This window comes from Necator americanus, chromosome V (assembly GCF_031761385.1).
Source record: "Necator americanus strain Aroian chromosome V, whole genome shotgun sequence".
NCBI classification, from domain to species: domain Eukaryota; kingdom Metazoa; phylum Nematoda; class Chromadorea; order Rhabditida; family Ancylostomatidae; genus Necator; species Necator americanus.
The window spans coordinates 29,196,031-29,216,507 of record NC_087375.1 but is presented as its reverse complement, the minus strand read 5'-3'; the positions used below and the strand labels follow the sequence as shown (position 1 = coordinate 29,216,507).

The following is a 20,477-nucleotide window of genomic DNA, read 5'->3' as shown; positions in this document are numbered from 1 at the left end:
CATCGGCTAGCTCCCTCAAGTCATTGTAAGGCTATAAGCGCGTTCATAAACCTCAAACAGAGTCTGAGTTGAAATCGAACGCGTAGGCACATTCCCATATTGATTAGTCGCACTATTGTGCACTTTATCTCTTATCCTACAAGTGAAAGAAAAGAAATGTTGCATACAAGGACATTTCCTCATCATTCGTTCGTATTTTGAATGAAACGGTATGTCTACAAATCACGCAATTCAGGCTTTCCATATTATTTCCACCTATCATTCCTCTATTTTAATACGAGGAGGAACCATCAGTTTCATTTCCTCTGCTATAAAAATGACAGATCTCATTGATGCTATTCGCGAATTCCTAGCGCAAGCGATTGCAGCATATGGATAGTTCACATAAAAGCGAGCACATCGAACACACAGATTCCCCAGTAAAATTCTATGCATCATATGATGCCGCTCCTAGACGTGCCGATGATGTTTTGAGAAATATTTAATAATCAACGAAGTCTTGTGCACGACATTTCTCAACAGCACAGTTCGGATCGATGCATACAATGGGAGCAAAAAGAGCGGCGAACAGCCGATCCTATCGACATTGCGGCAGTCCGTATGGTCACCATCACCACATCGATAAAAAGAAGGTTCCGTGGGTGTTGATCCGTGACAGGTCGGGAAGTGTTCGACGTGACATACGCTTTTGACTTTGATCGCTTTTTTGCTGAGATTTTGTTCAGCTCATCCTCATGATAAACATATAGAAATTTTAAAGAAATAGAAGAATTAGCTCTTGCCTGACATCTTACTCTCTTTACATATTTCTTTCGGTCCTGCATAGCAGTATTCCAATCATGACTTGTCGTCCTAATCTCTCTCTCTCTCTCTCTCTCTCTCGTTTATTTTGACAGCGCCTTCACTTTAACCGTTACAGACAACTAAACGTAAACGAGCGTAATTGTTTTACTCCCACCGTACCTACAGATGCAAATCTATCGTTATTCATAAAACAACATCCCTCTCACGATTTATTGCAAATCTCAAACAAAACTGCACTGAAGCGTAAGCTCCACGAAAAAGAAAAATGGCGGAGCCGGACATGTGTGCGTTAATCTGTTGAAAAATATATAAACTGTCGCACCGGAGGAGGAGGGCGATGACACGTGGTGCACCACAAAAAAAACATCATCAAAATAAATGAACAATGGATGGATCTCGAATCGTGAATCAACATTTTGTTTGGTCAAGATATTGATGTCCGCCCTTTGTGTAGATAGCCATAAAGTCACCATTTTTCGCTATTCTATTTAATGAACGATGAAAAAAGGAACAGAAACATTTATAAAGCTGTATTTATAATTTTTGTCACATATGATTACATTTAACGGGATGTTGCTGCTGTTGGCGAGCATTCCTATTCCATGACCTGTGTTTTGAAATGGTCGCTTCGATCTGTCATTCGTGCCGTTGTGTCTATTTGAGAAATGCTACTTTTTCTCCACTCAAATGATTAAAATGCTTTGCAATACCACGGAGTAAGTCAAAGACGTCTAGCTGCAAGAATTGCCAACTGTTCCCGTTGTTTCGGCTGCCGATGTGGATCTCGTTGATCTTGAGGAATCAAAAATTACTACACTTCGACTTTACTCCCTAACTATTAATAAATAGTGAGCTGTTAGCTCGGATACATTTCTTCCCGAGAACCAAAGACAGTTCAATTATGAGGAGAAGACATCGTTTGTGTATTCGCCTTACTCAACAAAAAATTTTACTATTATTCTTTGCCAAATAGCGATGTCGTGTAAATCAGAATTATTTTATTACCGAAGAATTGAGCTTAAGAATATAGAATTACTTACTGCATCCAATCTTTGTAGTTGATAATCGAAACGAGAAAAAAAAAACATCATTCGAAAACCTCATGCTCGATACAACACGAAATTAGCAAAAAAAGAATCATTTTATTATCAAGCGAGTCAACTTATACTTATTATTATTCAATATTATATTATTAAGTTATAGTAGTAGTAAAATTATTCGTTGAAAGAAAGTGACGCTAAAAAATTAAGTATTCTCCTCATAATTGCCCATATTACTATATTGAATGCACCACCCCACGAATCTGTGGTACGGATTTTAAGTGGAGTATTCGTATACGGGATCGTAGATTTTGGAGAGGTGGGTGATTCTGTCCATTTTTTGCTAATTGGCTTAGAAACGGCCAGGAAGATGCGGCATGTGCACACGGCTGACGCGCTCCAATAGAACTCGTTGTAGGAAATAGCGCGACAGAACGCTCGAAGCCGTATCTTGCTTGCCGTTTTTTTACGGCAATTAGGAAAAAATGGACGGAATCCCCACCCCCACCCCCCTCTCTCTCCTTAATCTACGATCCCGTATGCGAATACTCCACCTGAAATCCGTACCACCTCAGACCACCACCTTCGTGGGGTTATGCCTTTAAAAGTTTAAAGCCAGTGGCGTATCAATCCCACTGGGACGCGCCAACACGTTTTCACTGCAATTCGTAATCGTTGAAGTTTTGGAATGCGTGTTGGCCTATACAATTATTATATTAATTATATTAATAAATTATTCGAGTGATGCAAATGTCCCTCTAGCAACAGAAGTCCATTCTGGGTTGGAATCACAGATGCTCAAACTTTCTCGTAGGATGCACTACCAGCTTTTCGTCTCTCCCTTTTAAAATTTTCTCTCACTTCCTGTCATTTTTAACTGAGTAAGAGTTCAAATAATTTTTCTCCGCACTAAATCACTTATGATTATTTGTTCTTGTCCACTAACCTTAGTTTCGAATCAGATCACTTCTCTTAGTAACTCATCAATAGCACTTTCGAAGATAACTGAACACACACGAACCCTTACGTTCCGAGAAAAGTCTGTATAGAACATCGTCTACAGTACTTCCCTCCCATGGAACATCATTAATGTTTTCCTCGACGGCGATTAGATGAAACCACGCCTCCAAGACTGAAGGCCATTATGGTTGTCGATTAGCTACTCCCCGAAGGCCAACATATGTTGTTAGGAATACGATTTCTGGAGTATCTTCTATGAAGTCATAATTCCGTCAATTTTTTGCCTCAAGTCACTGATAATCTCTCTCAATTAAGATTTTCCAATATTTCTAACTCCCAAATTTCAAAGAAATTTCGATTTTTAGAAATTTTTTTTTGTTAGTAGTGCAGGTGCTCTCGATCAAAGTTTTATTGCTATTTGCTTATTACCTCTGCTACTCTCATACCTCTACTTCGACCATGATAGCTAAGGATTGGCAAGATACCGAGTTTAATCCGTCAAATTTCTCTTTTTTTTCAGTACTTGTACATTGTAGAAATATGGTCTAATTAGAGGAATTTTGCTAGGAAAAAAAAATCGAGTACTCAGATCTTAACCAGTGTTCAAGAAACCGGAAGTGGTTTGTGTTTATTCTCCTTTCTTTCGACTGATGTGGTGTTTCGGGATCAACGCTTGCACTTACGTCTCACTGCGATCGACCTACTATTAGTCATCGTCAGACGCTTACGTCTCTATAGACCCCGCACTTTTGACGGAAAGGTGACAACATTGGATATGAATTTGAACTGAGGTATATTTCTTCTTGGGGAGCAATGATAGTATGGGAATATCTTTGTTCGGCTATTATAGAAATCGACCAGTCATTTTATTGGTAACTGCAAGAGAATTACACTTTTATTGTGTTATGCTTACGTCGTACCGCTTACATCATATTTTTATTCAAATCTGCTTTTGTAACAACGTTCAGTAACAGGAACGTTTGCCTGGGATTGGACAAAGCGGGGAAAAAATTAGGAGGATCAACCTTTAGTCATCATTTGTGCTCTATCTTATTTATCTTATTCCATTTTCTACTTTGTCTTTTCACTTTTAATGAAAGCAAAATATGGAGCAATGCTCCTGCTTTATCGTGTGTTAGGATTAAGCTTAAGGACTCGCTTCTCCATCCGTACTTCAGGAAAGAGATTTATATACGTCAAATAGCGCACCTTGCAAAACTTTCCTACTCTCTTTTTTTATCGAAATGTTCGGCGATTTTTATTTTGATACGAGTCAGTATTTAGAACTTTTTTTCCGCAATTTCTCATGTCAGCTGTTTCCAGTGAATGTTTTTATATCCGGGAGAGCTCTCACTCGCCTACAGGAAGTCAGAATTCCATGGGTCACTCAGTTGCTTCTTGCAAACTAGAGTTATTTCACACGCTTCTGCTGGGACTCATCATTTTGAGATTTAATAATTTCCCTCCTTTTTGCTCACTTGCCCCTTGCAACCATTCATCAAATGTATGAATAATCAATTATTAACAATTATTATGTATCAACAATTCATCAAATGTTGCAATATGTAACGATGCTGCAGATTGTGCTGCAAATATGCGGCCGTTTTGTCATCTATCTATTCTTCCTATTTTCTTCTATCTATTCATATTCGTTCAAAACAGACCAAAACAAAACAATTGCTTTCCTGTTTCAGGTTTTAGACAGAAAAGCCTTTCCCAAACGATGGAGAAGGAACGTATGCCATTTATAATCGGCGTCTCCGGAGGTCCTTCATCCGGAAAAGTTTGTCGTTATCTGATCAATCATTTTAAGATATCCAGCGCTATAAAAATTGCTGCAAAAGAATATGTAACGATGCTGCAAAATGTGCTGCAAATACGTGGCCGTTTTGTCAGCAGACGTCCTCTACTTGTGTAAAAATACTAACATGCACTCTGCTGAGTGTGTCAGATAGTGATCGCGATGAGAAACCAAGCAAAATTTGTGTTGTGGTTGTAAATCTTTGTAGCCTCACTTTCTCCCTGTCCGTTCAAAGGAATATTCGTCTAAAACAAATGCCCTACGTAGCTTTTATTGATTTGTTTGAGCTGTAGCCAACGTTGGTATCGATCTTTCTTTATTGACAGCTAATGCTTCGGCGTTATCGCCTTCGCGTGGAAAAATCAAAACCATCAGTGATTTATCCTCTCAGACGCCTCATAACCCCACATAAAGCCATTTTTCTGGGCCACATGCTAAGATGGATCTCTCTCCAGCTGTGTATCCATTGCATATTGGAACCTTACGAGCCAGATCTGCGCAGTGTTGTTGTTTGAGTTTACTTATCGTTTGAATGCTTTCTGTAGGGTGATGAAGCGCTTCAGAGGATAAACCACTAATCGCTCTGATTTCTCCAGGCTCCGACGAAAGCAATGGCTTAGGCGTTAGCTGTTAATAAAGAAAGATCGATACTTATCTTGACTACAGCTCAAGCAAATCAATAAAAGCTACGTATTCAATATGCTAGGATTCAAAGACAGTCTAACACGGGCAATATATGCTCATCGCAAGAATTATAAGTGCATTTTCTTTGTGTTGTCTTCACGAACAAACGCCAGCGGCGACTTCAGGTTTTTTGCCAGCTCCAAATCACTTGTCGATGCATTTGAAATAGTGACCCTTTCAACTGCGGTTCTCGTAAACTGCAGGAGTTCTCAGAGTGATTCTAGGCTATGGCTTAAACTGTTATTTTTAGTCGCCTTTGTAGTTATGCAAAGTCACCGAAAACCTTGTCATAGTAGGCTTAAGCGCGACAATCGCGGAAATTCTTAAGGCTGGGTCCCTCCTCTAAGGTGGAAATGCGCAACTACTTTTTCCTTCACAGATCTAAGAATCTGGAGAACATAAAGCAATCAAACCCATCTCCGCACGATGTTCGACACAAATTAGTTGCGTCCCTTCACAAAATGAAGGATGCACCGTGCTGGAGCAGCAGCATCTTTCGTTAATCTATCGCTAACTAGTTCGAAGTCAACATTCTTTGAGAGCGCGTAAGTCATCCTGTATGACGATTTTCAAACACATCATGTGGTCTCATGGTTTTGAGTGCTCTTGGTGCTTTAAATTCCTGGACTTGTAGGAGGAGTTGCTTTTTTCCACCATGATAATTGTGAACTCTGCTCAAATCCTTGCTCACAGGTGGAGAGATCCCTATCTCAAGAATTCCCCCAAATATCAGAACCTTCACACTGGATGAGCATATCATGCAAAAAACCTGGTAAAGCATTCTTAACCTTCATCTGCTGATAAACACCGCAAATTTGTTTGTAAATACTAATGAATTATAGAAAACAGCATTCCAATGTTTTTAACGGAGTGTTTGATTGCAAAGGAGCGTGACTTCTATTTGGAAGTTGACCTCCTGGCTGTCTTGCCACAGAAGTCAGCGGCAAAACCTACGGCACAGAACAAGTAAGCATGACAGAGACCCAGTGTCTCCAAACATTACTATGCAGCTAACTAACTAGATGCGGCTACCGTAGCAATACCGATGTCCCCAAAGGTTCATTAGACAGTTTCTGAGACAGTCTATCAAAGTTTTTGATGCATTGACGAACTGTTTTTGATGCTGTGGTGGAACTGTTCACCGCCAATGAAGTGTGCTCAGTCTCGATGTTTACGTGGCGCAGCCCCGCAAAATAAATGAAATGAAATTAACACTACCATTTGAGAGAAACGACGGTGGAAGGCCACCCGCCGTAGTCCGGTAGTAGTGTGCATTCAGGTTACAGTTTATTTCGGGCCTCTTAGTTTTTCGCTCGCAAAGAACCACAACTGTTTCGTTAAGCTCAAAGCCGACATTGCGTTGAAATTCAACCCGCAATGTGCAGATTTCTGGTCCTGAGGAGTTGATACCTCCCCTCAACAATAGGTTGCTGCCATTAACTCCTATGGAAAACACATCTTTCATTGGTATTCAGTCTGTGGAAAATAAAAGACAAAATTGTCTACATCCTTTCTGATGTCAAGGGCTTTTTTTCAATCTAAAAGCTCATATATCCTCCGAAGAGACAAGCTATAAATAGGAACATCGTGAAGTTCTTTGCAACCGACTTTCTCCATTTTAACGAGTGCAGGTCAGATGGCTGCATCTTCCAAGATAGATCCTCAATAGGATCACTTATATAGATAATTACGGGCTTCAACATGCTTCAATGTTTACATTGAAAAAAATGATTTTGCATGAAGCTGCCTTAGTTTTGAAATTTTTTTACTGGATGGCAAGTCAAACCAACATAGATGACGAGTTTACAGCACTATCTCACCAAGGCATAAGTTAAAGTGCACGTCTATCGATGAGTATAAGTAGTGAGATTTAGTAGTGTAGAGTAGCCAAACTCAACTCAATTCGAAATCAATATACTACATCCACACTTCGACATTCTTTGGGTTTATCATTAATTTGGAGGGGTTTCACGGCTGATTTCACTTTAATCTAGCCACAAAACTCTCAGCATCCAAGAAAAATTCGCTTTTTTGCTTCATACTTATACATATCGCTATGAGAGGCATAAAACAGCAAAAAAATAATAATAAATTGGACTAGTTCCTAGTCCTATGTCTTTGACTATATTTCGAAATACCTGTTTTTAAGTAGTCAAATTCCAAAAAAAAAAATCAAACTCAAATTTCATGCGTCCACGCCCCACTAGAAAAAAATGCAACGAATAATAGTACATTAGACTAACTCATGGCCGTACTCATGTCATCTGCTTCGTTGCGGTAATATCGGCAAGCAGCACAATCTTTAGTTTAAGAAAATATTGTTCTCACTCCTACGAATTTCCCAGTCGGCCATACGGGCAAGCCACGCAGCCAGGAGTTGTGCAGAGTGGTCATACGCACGATTACGTACCATCTGATTCGCCTGTGATATTTCCACGACCCTTACGTCATTTTGTAGACCCACTTCCCGTATATAGCTCCGCGCCGCTCTAGGCATATCATCAAGTCAGTAAAGGAGACAGAACGTAATTTTTTCTGGGCCATCTTTGCTACAGGGACTTCGATACCATTTAGTCTTTCGCATTTTCGTATCCCACTCCATAAGTAAATAATGTAATGCGTAAACGTAATGCGTAGTAATACGTTAACAGATTTAGCAAATGAGGTAAGCACTATCAGATGTGTTGTTGTATGAGTTTCCCTATCGTTTCGATGATTTCTGTAATGGTGGTAAGGTGCCTGAAAGGATACATCACTGAAAAGCTTTGATTTTTCTGAAGCTCTGACGAAGGCGATAACGCTGAAACGTTTGCTGCTAGTAAAGAAATGTTGATGCCAATCTTAGCTACAGCCCAATCAAATCAGTAAAAAGCTACATCATCGCGACGCAAAGTATATCGTATCATTGATTTTCTTGAACAAACCGATTTGTACACTAACTGTAGTTGGGAAGCTACATTTACCAATGATAATCAGGCTAATAACTTGCTCTTCCCGGACCATCGAATTGCCTACATTCATGATGTTGCAGGTACTTCGTCAAGGTTATTTGATTCATAACTTCAATCAGAATCCTCCTATTTTAGTTTTTTCTAAGTAGGAATCTCAATCAACGAATTCTTCTGCATTCAGACTCTAGTCATCCAAAGAATTATGGAACGTTTCCAAGCCCTCAACGAGAGACCAAGTAAGCAGGTGACGCCTGGTCATTCCTGGCTCATTCTTCGCTGTGACGGATAGCCTTATGATTACCATCGCAGGTTGCCACCATTTCTATGGAGTCATTCTATAAGGAGTTGAGTGAAGAAGGCCGTAAAAAAGCGGAGCGGGGCGAGTACGACTTCGATCATCCCTGTAAGAATCAATCCCTATAATTGGGTCAAAACGACCCGAAGTCCAGTGCAATTGCTCACACACTTGCGCTCGATGCACCAGAGTTAAGCTAGCGGTTGGGACCAATCATCGCTAGCTTCACACGGAAAGTAGCGACGAGTGGTGGTAACAAAGGTCTTCCTCGATCTAAACCGCGATGCTTCGAGCACAGACGCTCACCCAGCTGCACCGAGCTTCAAGTCGTTTTGAGCCAACTATACTAGCAGCTCCTCTGTTCGCCAACGAGATTCATCACTAATAAATATAAAGCTGCACAAGATGCTTAAATTCTGTTAACAACTGAAAGCGACTTCCAACTTGGTTAAACCTTGCAATCACGTCGTATTCTGCTTCTAACATGTCTTTAGTTTTCCCTTGTGTAAGTTTTGTAATTATTTCAGCTGCATTCGATTTTGACAAGTTTGCCGACACCATGACTCAACTGGAAAACGGATTTTCGGTGACGATTCCACATTATGACAATTTTACGAGCTCAAGGTAGGTGCAATACAGAAATGTACAAATGAGAAACTAGACTAGGAAAAAATGTCAAGTGAAGGACGAAGTTTGAATGCGGATCTCGAAGCACATTACCAATTTCATGTTTTATGCTAATTCGTAGAATTTACCTGTGGTTATGTACTATGTGGTGTAAAAGAAGCAGATACCGGCTGCTTGCGGTTTAAAGCGACATTTACTCAGATGTTCGATTGTATTAGGGTGTTCGGACAGTATCTACCGAAATACGGCAAATTTCAAAACAACACAACTTTTTACAACATTTTATTATTCGACGAAATAATCTCCATCAACATCGACAACCTTCTGCCAACATCTCACAAGATCACGGATTTTTTGGCGTAGAACTTCGGCGACTTGGAGGCGAAGAAACCCCGAACGTCATTTTTGCGGTGGTCACGATCACCGTAGCGCTTCTCTTCAAGGTGAAGCTGAAGCGATCGGAAGAGGTGGTAGTCGCTCGGAGCCAGTCCGGGCTGTACGGTGAACTACTTCCCATCCGAGCTCCAGAATTTTCTTGGAAGTCTTCTTCGCGATGTGAGGGCGCGCGTTATCGTGCAGCAAGCGAACGTTGTCGAGCTTCGGATGCTCCTTGCGGATCTTGTCAGCCAGTCTTTGCAATTGAGCGCAGTAGACCTGCAGTAACTGTCGTGTTGTCCGGCAGCAGTTCGAAACGGTACATTCCATGAACTTACCACCAGACGCTCAGCATGACCTTCTTCTCATGGATTTCACTTTTCACGGAAGGATCCGGCATTTCATCGCCAGCGCACCACTCACGTTTGTGGGTGTGGTTGACACAGAGGACCCATTTTTCATCTACAGTGACAATGGTGTCCAGCCAGTCGAATCTGCGGCTTCTGGAGAGCAGCTGAGTGCAAATGCCCAGGCGTCTTTGGCGGTTGCCGTCGCTCAATGCATGTAGGAGCCACTGACCGAGCTTTTTCACCATTCCGAGAGATCGCAGTCCACTGCTCACGGTGGACAGCGAGCAGCCAAGACTGGCAGCAAAATACCGCACACTTTCATATGGATGCCGCTCTGCCAGATTCTTCAGTTCGTCGAACGATATTGCAGTCCGTCGACCAGAGCGAGGCTCATCTTCGAGTTTCTTATTTCCGGCTCTGAAACGCTTGAAACCAGGCGCGCACAGACCGCTCGAAAGGAGCTTCAGTGCCGAATACTTCACTTAAGTTTCGATGGGCTTCAGCAGCGGAGTGGCCAGATTCGAACTCGCAAAGGAGTACGTGTCGAATATGGGTGGAATGTTCGGCCATTATAGGATGAATAAGGCAGTGAAGAGGGAGCCAGATATGTTATGTGTATACAAGCGGTAGTGTCCTTATATAATATATTTAAAACGGGAACTTCCAGAACATCTCAAAAAATCTGCGCTGCTGCGAAATTTTCGGCAGATACTTTTCGAACACCCTAATAGCTTCACTTCAATAGTAGATAAGATTCGGAACAGTACAATGACAGGAAAAAGAAGGAACCTCTTGTTTTTTTTCGCCATCGACAGTGCTGCACGGTTTGATAATTTGCATTTGGAGTCTACCTCCTTGCGCCTTCTTCTTCGAATTTCTATACGGGTGGTCTTGATTGGCTTCCGCGGGCCAGTCTAAACATTAAAGTCTCTTCGGTCTTATGGCATTTAACGCATTTTACGCCATGCAGCTAATATTACGTATTCCTGATTCATCAGTAACTCTTTTCTGCTCTGTTCATTTTTTTACGCAATGAAAAGAGACTTCTGCTCCCTCTCCCTTCCTTTCTTATTTCCTCTCTTCAAAGAATGAAAAAATTATCAATCCCACAATGAGTGAAACTGGTCAGTTTTTATGTGTCATTAAACAAACCGTAGTTGATTCGACATTTTGATGGAATTTCATTTTTACGGAGGCTAGTATAACGCAACTGGGAAGAGCTTCTGCGGCGACATGGTTTGGAGCAAGGTCACGTATAAGGGCTTCACGTATGCAGAGTCCTTTACTTTCTCTAGAGTTTGGAGTTCTGAATTAATTCGGGTTCGTAAATCACCAAAGATTGATACGCTAGAGTTTTTAAACTTATTTTATAAGCTTCCTCTTTAGCAGTAGCGGGTGCTGCGCAGTCGGATTGAAATTCGGCTGTGACCGCACGGTTGATGGTGCAAAACCGTCGTAATGATAACCAAGGCTTTCATCCCTCCGGGATCGATGAGCCGGTACCAAACTTGTCTGGGATAACAAAAGATGTCTGACTTGACACGCTTCTCCTGCCCTGCAAGCCATTGTAAGGCTGCAGACGCACTCTTCAAACAATTCTGAGTTAAAATCAGACACGCAAGCGCATTACCAAATTGATTGGACTTAGCACTGTACACCTTATCTTTTGCCTTTCACTTGTCTGGAAAAAAATTGTACTCTTTTTCAGAGAATAGATGCACACACCTGAGATGCATTTTCAAACCCCAATTGCAGTACATGTTTGGAATTAGACCGAACCGAAACTAGATTAGATATTCCACAAACATACGTTTGCCCATTCAACGTTTAGAAGTGTATTTATTTTTCGAACCTTATTCAGAAAAGTAAAAAGTTGAATGTCGTTGAGAAGAGCTTTGTCTGATTTCAGAGAGTGCAAATTGAAACTACCTGTCCTCCCGCTTGTTGATCGAAAAATCTAATAGTTACCTACCTTTGGCCTGAGTTCCATTCGTAAGATATGAAAACCCAAAATTAAATTTTTGACTATTCGTCTGACTTCTAACTCTAAATTTCAAAATATTAAGTCGAATTTCATCGGAAGGAAGTGTTTCAGGATAACCAGGATCGACAAAGCATCTATAATAAGCTAGCATAGTAAAAGGAAAAAAGAAAAAGTAGACAGAAAAAGTTGTACTTTTTCCAAAGAAATCCTTGTTCAAGTACGGATTCCAAACCGCTATGGCGTGTTCTAGATGTGGCAAACCACATGTTTTGTAAAGAAGTATTAGTGAAACACGGTTCCTACACTGCACATTCCTCAATGTTATAAAAAGAGACGAGAGCGTTCTTTTGGTGACTAGGTCAAAATGAGCGAAGTCGAATTCAATCCAGTCAATTATAACCCTAAGATCTCCAACTTGCACTTGATATCGAATAGTTGTTGAATTGCTGAAATAGGAAATCAGAGGAGCCTGTCCAATATCCAGTCGATACGAAAAGTATATTTTGATGTCGTCTGCGAGCATTTGAGCTTTCACGTCAGCATGGGTTTTCAAATAACTGCGAAGGTCGGCAGTGTACGCCAGTAAGAGAAGCTGTGAGTGTACTACCCTGCGGAACCCAACAGTTTTTAATGCATAACGTTTGAAATGACTGTTACGGACTTTTACAATCATGTGCCGCTCTTGAAGATACGATTTCAATCAGCTGAAGAGCTGCCCACGAACTTGTCTACTACCAGAGAGAACTCGACGCTGAATATTATCCTGGGTGATGCCTCGAAATACAAACGGGAGTTATCTGCATCTTTCACGTCGATCACACGATTGTTTACATGTGAGCGCGAACATTACTATGACTCATAAACACAGATGAGTTCCACAAATTATGATGAAATTTATTTCGCCACAATAGTTCAACTTGTGACGTTGTATAAGCTGCCGTGAACAATGCAAATATAACTAGTCCGCATTCGTTTTTCCCTGTAGAGGGAAGTGGAGGGAAGTATTCTTGTCCAGAGTAGGACCAATGAGATGTAGGTGCGTATCCGTTTCTACTTGTTGACCTTTTCAATCAAACATGACTTGATTCAACAGAAACAACTCCATCACAACTAAACGTTCAGAATTGGCACAATCACAATCGAACCTGCCGATGTCATTATGGTCGAGGGTATCTTGGTATTCTACGATGATCGCATTAGGCAGAAGTTTGGGATGAAGTTATTCGTTGATGCTGACGCGGATGTTCGTCTAGCCAGACGAGGTATCATGTTGTCATTGTTTATTTGCCACGAAAGTTGGTCAACCACTAAAACTTTTAATGTCTCTGGAAGCCCCTCCATTGCACTAGTGAATAGTATGGTGAACGGTGAAGCCCCAGTAAGTCTTGTCCACAATCGATCACCATTGTTTTCGGACATCTACGGTAATATCAATCTATTAAGCATATTTTTCTGTAACATGTATCTGCAAATAACTTGTATAATACAGTAAAATACATACACTTAACGCAACAGTCATGAAGAGCACTTTTCCAATGTGCGTTGTCATTGTTATGTGGTATTTGAATTAAAAGCATCACCCCCGTGAATCCGGAGTGGTACAGGTTCCACGAGGGTTATGCCTATACGGGGTCGTAGATTGTGAGGAAGAGGGTGACTCCGTTCACCTCTTCCTCATCGCCGTAAAAACAACCCGAAAGTTGAGGATTCGGGCGTTCCTGGGGGCTGTTGTTACGAAGAGTTGTATTGAAGCGTGCCACCCTTGTGCACGCACCGCATCTTCCGGACCGTTTTTTATGGCGATTAGAAAGAGATGAACGGAGTCACTCTCTTCCCCACAATCCACAGATTCGTGGGTGATCCTTTAAGATATACCCATGTTATGAAGTTAGTGGATTTGTAGCTCCATTGCCAAGTGCAAGAGCATTTTGTTCAGTTAGTGGAAATAAAGCGAAGACTCGGGATTCGTTTTGTGAACAGAAAACGTCTGGAGGTGAAAGCGTAGTGTAACTAAGCGTTTACCAATTAAAGGGTTTCTCGAAACAAGCACCATAGTTCGTGGGGTAGCCATACCATTAGGGAAGCAGAATAAAAATGGCCTTGGTAAGGCCATCATGTAATCACACATTTAGAGAGATGTAAGCTTAATTACAGTAATTCGGCAGAGGACGATGCGGCCCTAACTCTCGTAAATTTCAGCGGTGAGGTCGCCTGCATTTCTGTACGTTGCTGAAACTGGTTCACTCTTCATAGATTAAAACGGAATATTGTTTAGCGGAAGTCTTCACGAGTACTCTTTAAACTTAGTACCCTAGGGCTACCATCGGCTTTGTTTCGCGCAGAATTCAAGTAGAGGCACAGACAAATAAAATAAGTTTTAAATAAATTGAAGAAACTTTTTAAAAACTTTAAAAATTAAAGAAAAGAAAAGAAATTAAAGAAAGAAAGAAAGAAAGAAAGAAAGGAATTAAGAACGAGTGGATTGGCAAAAAGGATGTGGTTGTGTCTAACCTTGTGAAATTGTACGATTATGGAAGAGATGAGAGAACGCAGTGGAAAATAAAGCAAATGACAGCAGAAGGTTAAGGTCTATTCAAAATAACTTAGAAACAAACTAATTTGATTGATTTAAAAAATAGGAGCAGTGAAGTCTACCCTCTCATGCTATTTTATCATTGGTTATCGTGAACATCCAATTACTGTAAATAAAAACGGTTTGCACGAGCATATTCACTGGCTGTGAGATGCAAACACTGAATTCTTACACATAACCTCCAACTTTCTAGAGATGATGATTATTTCCTTCCAGTTCGACGCGACACTGTTGAGAGGAAAAAGCCATTACCTTTAGTCCTTGCGCAATATACTAATATGGTAATTGTTGACACTTCTAAGTGTTTACTTGAAATACAGCTACGAGTAACTTCTATGACCCCGTTGCAGGTTAAACCAGCTTTTGAAGAATTTTGCCGACCAACGATGAAATGCGCTGACGTCATTATTCCCCGAGGAGGTGAGAACGACGTGGCCATTGATCTGATCGTTCAGCACATTCAGGTAAACTCGTGTTCTGCTTCAAAGGCATCACTCCACGAATCTGAGGTGGCACGGATTTCAGGTGGAATATTCTTATAAGGGATAGTAGATTATGGAGAGGAGGGTGATTCTGTCCCCTTCTTTCTAATTGTCGTAAAAAACGGCCCGGAAGATACGGCTTCAGGCGTTCTGGCGCATTATTTTTTACAGGGAGTTCGAACGAAGCGCACCAGCTTAAAAAACGGCCCGAATCTTCCGGTTTTTTACGGCAATTAGGAAGAAATAGACGGAGTCACCCTCCTCTCCATAATCTACTATCTATACTAATATACTATAAAAATACTCCACCTGAAATCTGCACCACCTCAGATTCGTGGGGTGATGACTTTAAACAGGAGTACATCGTACAAAGAAATGCCCATTGGTTCCCTACTAACTCGACTCAGTAGTTCTTTCATCGCTCTATTACGAAGTGGAGATGTGACCAGACATTTCTGCGACGTCTGAGAAGCTACTTACTACCCGCAGAGCCTTTGTAGGATATCTTCGGTTGTCTACTGCATATGTTTTGATATTTTGGTATTTATATTTGGTATTAATCTTGCATTAATTTTTATGAGAGGTTTCGCGGGAGCGGTGGTGTAAGATGGAAGTCATTTCATGTGGTGCATTTCTAAGGTGAAAAAGAATAAATATCATGATAATGGTCATGATTATGCTATGTATAATAGTAACGGGCTTAATTTGTTAGGTGTGAGTGTCTGTGTGTCTGTGTCTCTGTGAATGTCAGTCACGAAATTCCAGAAAGCAGTGAGACGGATCCATAGATATTTATACAAGCATACAGCTGAGAAGAGCTGTCAGTGTGTATGAATATTAGTATGAGGCAACGCTCAAAATCGCTCGCTTTACCACGCCTTTTCGAAAGTAGCTGCTTGCGCAACTGCAGCGGTCTTCAGGTCGTTTTGAATTGAATATAATACTGCGTTGTTGAGTTAAGCTGTTTTGTTTTTTCTTACTGTATGGTGAAAGATGGGAGCTGAGCGGCTGGGAAGATTTTTCCGGGACTTATGACGCAAGGGGAATAAGACACGTGAGGCATTACAAGCCGCACCCAAACTCTGCATCATCTTTCGAGTTCGACATTGAGTGTCATAATCACGTCAAAACTGGTGATGCTCGGTGCAGCTGTGTAAGCAGATTCATTTAAAGTAGCGCGCTAGAGCTGGAGGTTGGAATCTAGGGGCATCCTCGCTAGTTGCACTCATCTCTGCAGTCGGAGTGCATCTAGCGATTGTACCATCTCGATACTAACCGTGCCGCTTTGATTGTAGTCGCAGATGCAGCTACTCCGGGCTTTAGGTGGTGTTCATTTGAATTAACCATCATTCCTAGCGTCGCGGCAAATCAGACGTGCCATATGATTGTCTGCGCCTGATTTTCACCGTCATCTCCCGTCTAAAGAAAACCCCAAAAAGGATCTCACTGACATAGCTTCTTATATCTACACTGGTCTGACGTCCGCCTAAAGCCGGAGGTCCAACTAGTGTAGATATAAGAAGTAGGAGTACTATTTGGAGAAAACTGTAACTTCATTTTCTTACACTCCTTCAACACCAATGTAATATAAGCGCAAATTGAAAGCATTATTCGAAGTATGGGTTTTCCTTAACAGTTCTAGTCTTCGTTCTTAGTCGTTCAAGCAGCTTTTTTCATGCGTGTTTCCAATTTCTAAAGGAAGAGTTTGAGCAGCTTGATGAAGGAAAGGTGTGGTAAAATACGCATGCGCTGGAATGGAACATTGAAGTGAAATGCAAAACATGCAGTTTTCTCGGCTATGAAACCGTTTACAGCGTCTCATTTACTCATTCACAAATTCACTTGGACTTTTGTGGATTGCGCGATACTACGACACCGCGACGCACCAGTTCGACGGGTTAGGATCCGTCCCATTTTACCGTTCGGCGGCGTCGGTGCATCAATCCAACGATCCGTCTATGGATCCGTCTCACTGCTTTCTGGAATTTCGTGACTGACATACACAGAGATACAGACACACAGACACTCACACCTAACAATTTAAGCCCGTTACTATTATACATAGCATAATCATGACCATTATCATGATATTTATTCTTTTTCACCTTAGAAATGCACCACATGATATGACTTCCATCTTACACCACCGCTCCCTCAAAACCTCTCATAAAAATTAATGCAAGATTAATACCAAATATAAATACCAAAATACCAAAACATATGCAGTAGACAACCGAAGATATCCTACAAAGGCTCTGTGGATAGTAAGTAGCTTCTCAGACGTCGCAGAAATGTCTGGTCACATCTCCATTTCGTAATAGAGCGATGAAAGAACTACTGAGTCGAGTTAGTAGGGAACCAGTGGGCATTCCTTTGTCCTCGCAGTAGACGTTCTTCATGGACCGTATCTTGTTTCTGTCTCTTTGGTGGCTGCTTTGTTGGTACGTCACGAAAAGAGAACGATGCCATCTGCGAAACGAGTATTTGAGGGGAATCTTCTATAAAAACAAATGCTCATTTCCTCCCAAGTGAGTGATTTCTTGATGCACTGCAGTGTAACTGTTAACAGCCTCCACGATACAGTATTGCCTTGTCGTATCCCCTTTCTAGAGGATTTGGTGAGGAGTCGCTGGAAGAGCTGTATCGTACCGGTACAACAATCGTAGCAAACGTCTCCTAATACGACGCTTTTACACCTATATCGGCCAGTACTAAAAGTATTACATTCGTTTCTACGCTGTCGAAGGCTTTCTCATAGTCAAGGAAGGTTAGCACAAAGGGCGATCGCTATCTCCGGCAAACCTCTATGACCCTCGACACGTCTTGGATGTGGTCCATGCGCCTGAAATCAAAACGGAATCCAGTTTATTTTCGAGGTCGAGTTTCATCCAACATCTTTGATATGTACACGAGTACGATCGCCATGAACACCTTGAATAGGACGTCCAGCAAACATATCGGACGGTGGTTTCGAAGGTCGTCTCGGTCGCCCATTCCATGTAGGCAGTGTCAAGCGAGTAGTTTGGAAAAGATTCTCTCGAGCACGAGTATAATAAACTGATTGAACAATAAATGGAACAAGTACAGATAAATAAGATAAATTTACTACATGTCCGGGTGAGCCGAATTCAGCAATGCTGACCCTGATTGGGAATGAGAGCCAAGCAAGGATTTTGATCGGTTAAAATGAACATTTATAAGTTGGTGCCAGAAAGCCCAGAAAGGCAAGTAAATGTGCGCTTTGTAGATGAGAGTGTGCGCTGTAAATTAGTTAGATCACCCTTAATTGGGCGAGTGTAGCGAAGTCGGTAAGAGATCCACTTTGGCCGCACGGTCGATGTTTCAAAACTGCCTTACTGCCAACCATGCCTTTAAGCCCTCAGGTGACGATACCAGACTTGTCTGGATGGATAAAAACACTAACTTGTCCATCGGCTGTCCCCTGCAAATCATTGTATAGGCCACCACCCGTTCCAAAATCTCACCTTTTACGAATTGCAGTAATACACGTTGGCACAACCCAAGCGGATTGATACGCTTAATTTCTAGAGACGCTTCAATGATATGTAAAAATGATTCCACCTAGAAAAGTCCTCCTTAAGATATGTTTCAAACTGATCAAGCTTTTGTAAAGTATGAGCTGAATTATTGTAATTTGTTCGAAGTCACACACTCCTGGACTCGCTTCCAAAAATTCAAGTCTCGGCAGTTTTCCACGTCGCGATTGAAAAATGCGTTTCCATTTTTTGGTAAGGTATCAAAAAAACCCTCACTACAATCCTCTATCTCCGTAGCTGTCCCGGTCCTTCTGAAACTAGTTGGAAGAAATCGAAAATATGAGGAAAAATATACTATCTCTCTCAAGTAGGTCCCAAACGTTCAAAAAAAAAAATTAGGAAGGATAGAAACACCACATCTTACAAAAAATATGGAGAAACTTTCTCTGTTTAACTATGCAGAATTGTGCTGCATGAAATTTACTAAGCGTCGTCCCTCCTTTTGCACTACTTTCAACCCATTCCAGTTGTTGATGTATTTTTTTCGCGAAATAGTGAGGCCTGAATTTCATTTTCGATCGATAATATGAAAATTCATCACTGTTGGACAAGAAATATCCTCATTTAACTTTTTTACGCTGAATGGAAGAATGTCACTTCTGCCAGAGATTGATCCCTGATCGTTTCAATAAAACTAGCATTAGCCTCGTTTCTACTCCTCTTCTATTCCCACGCCTCTTGTTGGGAAAAGCGCAAAGTACGAAAGACTGTCTTTCTGAAGTTAGGACGTCAAGTGCGCTGCTAGGGCTACATGAAGAAGATGGCCATAAGCACGAACAAAGTCTGCTGATATAAAATTAAACTCAGGGCTTTGTCGGGATCCATTCTCCTGATCGCAACTCGCACTTCCAGAAGGAGAATTCGGGATGGAGCTTCAAGCGTGATCAATAGTCACCAAATCCTTAATGCGGCCAACACATCATAGTTGTGGCTGCAAACTCTGCTGCCAGCCTGAGCGAGACAGAAATCCATCAGTTTTTCACGAACATAGCCTTTCCAGGTTACGAAAGAAAATAACAATCTTGGTTCAGCTTAAGAAAGTAGTACACAATCAATTTCCAGGTTAGGCTAAAAATTGAGCTCGTAACACGATTTTTCTCACTCCATATAGTGGATTTCATCGCAAATACATATTTTATAAGTAGTGTTGTGAAGGCCATTTTACCGCTCACTCACTTCATGTCCGATTTCCACCACATAATTTCAACTCTGAATTCTGGACATCTAGAGAATTTCGCTGCTTCGGTGTCGCTTTGAAAGCTACGTCCCGAACCTTACTTATTGGTGGCTAGAAAACAACTGCTGAAGTTCCCCTAAATATTGCATTCAAAAGAAAGTGTGTGCTTTTTCCGCTATTATTACCATAGAGCAGTGTAGCGCAGTCGGTGGGAGGTTCCGCTGTGGCTACAATCGATCGACGACGGTTCAAAACTGCTGTACTGTCAACCAAACCTTTCACCCTTTTGGGTCGATAAATTGGTACCAGACCAGAAATTGTCTAGGAGAATAAAACACCGACTTCACACATCTCATCATAGCCACCGCAAGTCATTGTAAGTTGCGGTCATAAACCTCAAACGAAGTCTGAGTTGAAGGCGAACGCGTAGGTCGCGTAGTCCCCATAGGGATTGATCAACGCCGTGCACTTTATCCTTTATCCTTTATTATTGCCATGGGCGCTAAAGACGGTTCCTATTCTATCACACGCCACCTCTTTTTGCCACTGATTGAATGATCGCATAGTGCTCCACGGAACAACTAATCTGAAAATCAATGCACCCGCACCCGAAATTTCTGCACAATTCCACCTTCGCTTCCTGCAAGCTTAACAAAACAGCTCAGTAGAATTCTGCTTCTTCAGTAATTTTATTCTTTCAGGACCTTCTACGGCCTCCACAACCTAACTATGAAAGCCACATTACGTCGATTGATGAGATCGTAGAGGGGAAAATGGAGATGGTCTCCATACACTGA

General features: G+C 41.4%; 1 protein-coding gene across 2 annotated transcripts; it reads left to right on the top strand.

The window, feature by feature from the left end:
* Positions 1 to 4,527: 4,527 nt before the first annotated feature.
* RB195_015568 (uncharacterized protein) lies at positions 4,528 to 20,477 on the top strand (the record flags this gene model as incomplete). 2 transcript variants are annotated; one of them, XM_064206336.1, is made up of 8 exons in its annotated part: positions 4,528 to 4,587; positions 8,422 to 8,484; positions 8,550 to 8,619; positions 9,063 to 9,159; positions 12,994 to 13,133; positions 14,681 to 14,745; positions 14,815 to 14,928; positions 20,382 to 20,477. In XM_064206336.1, the coding sequence occupies 8 exons, from the start codon at positions 4,528 to 4,530 to the stop codon at positions 20,475 to 20,477; spliced, it is 705 nt and encodes a 234-aa protein (XP_064062216.1). The 2 variants fall into 2 exon arrangements, with proteins under 2 accessions (XP_064062216.1, XP_064062217.1); XM_064206335.1 differs by having other exon boundaries at positions 8,550 to 8,643.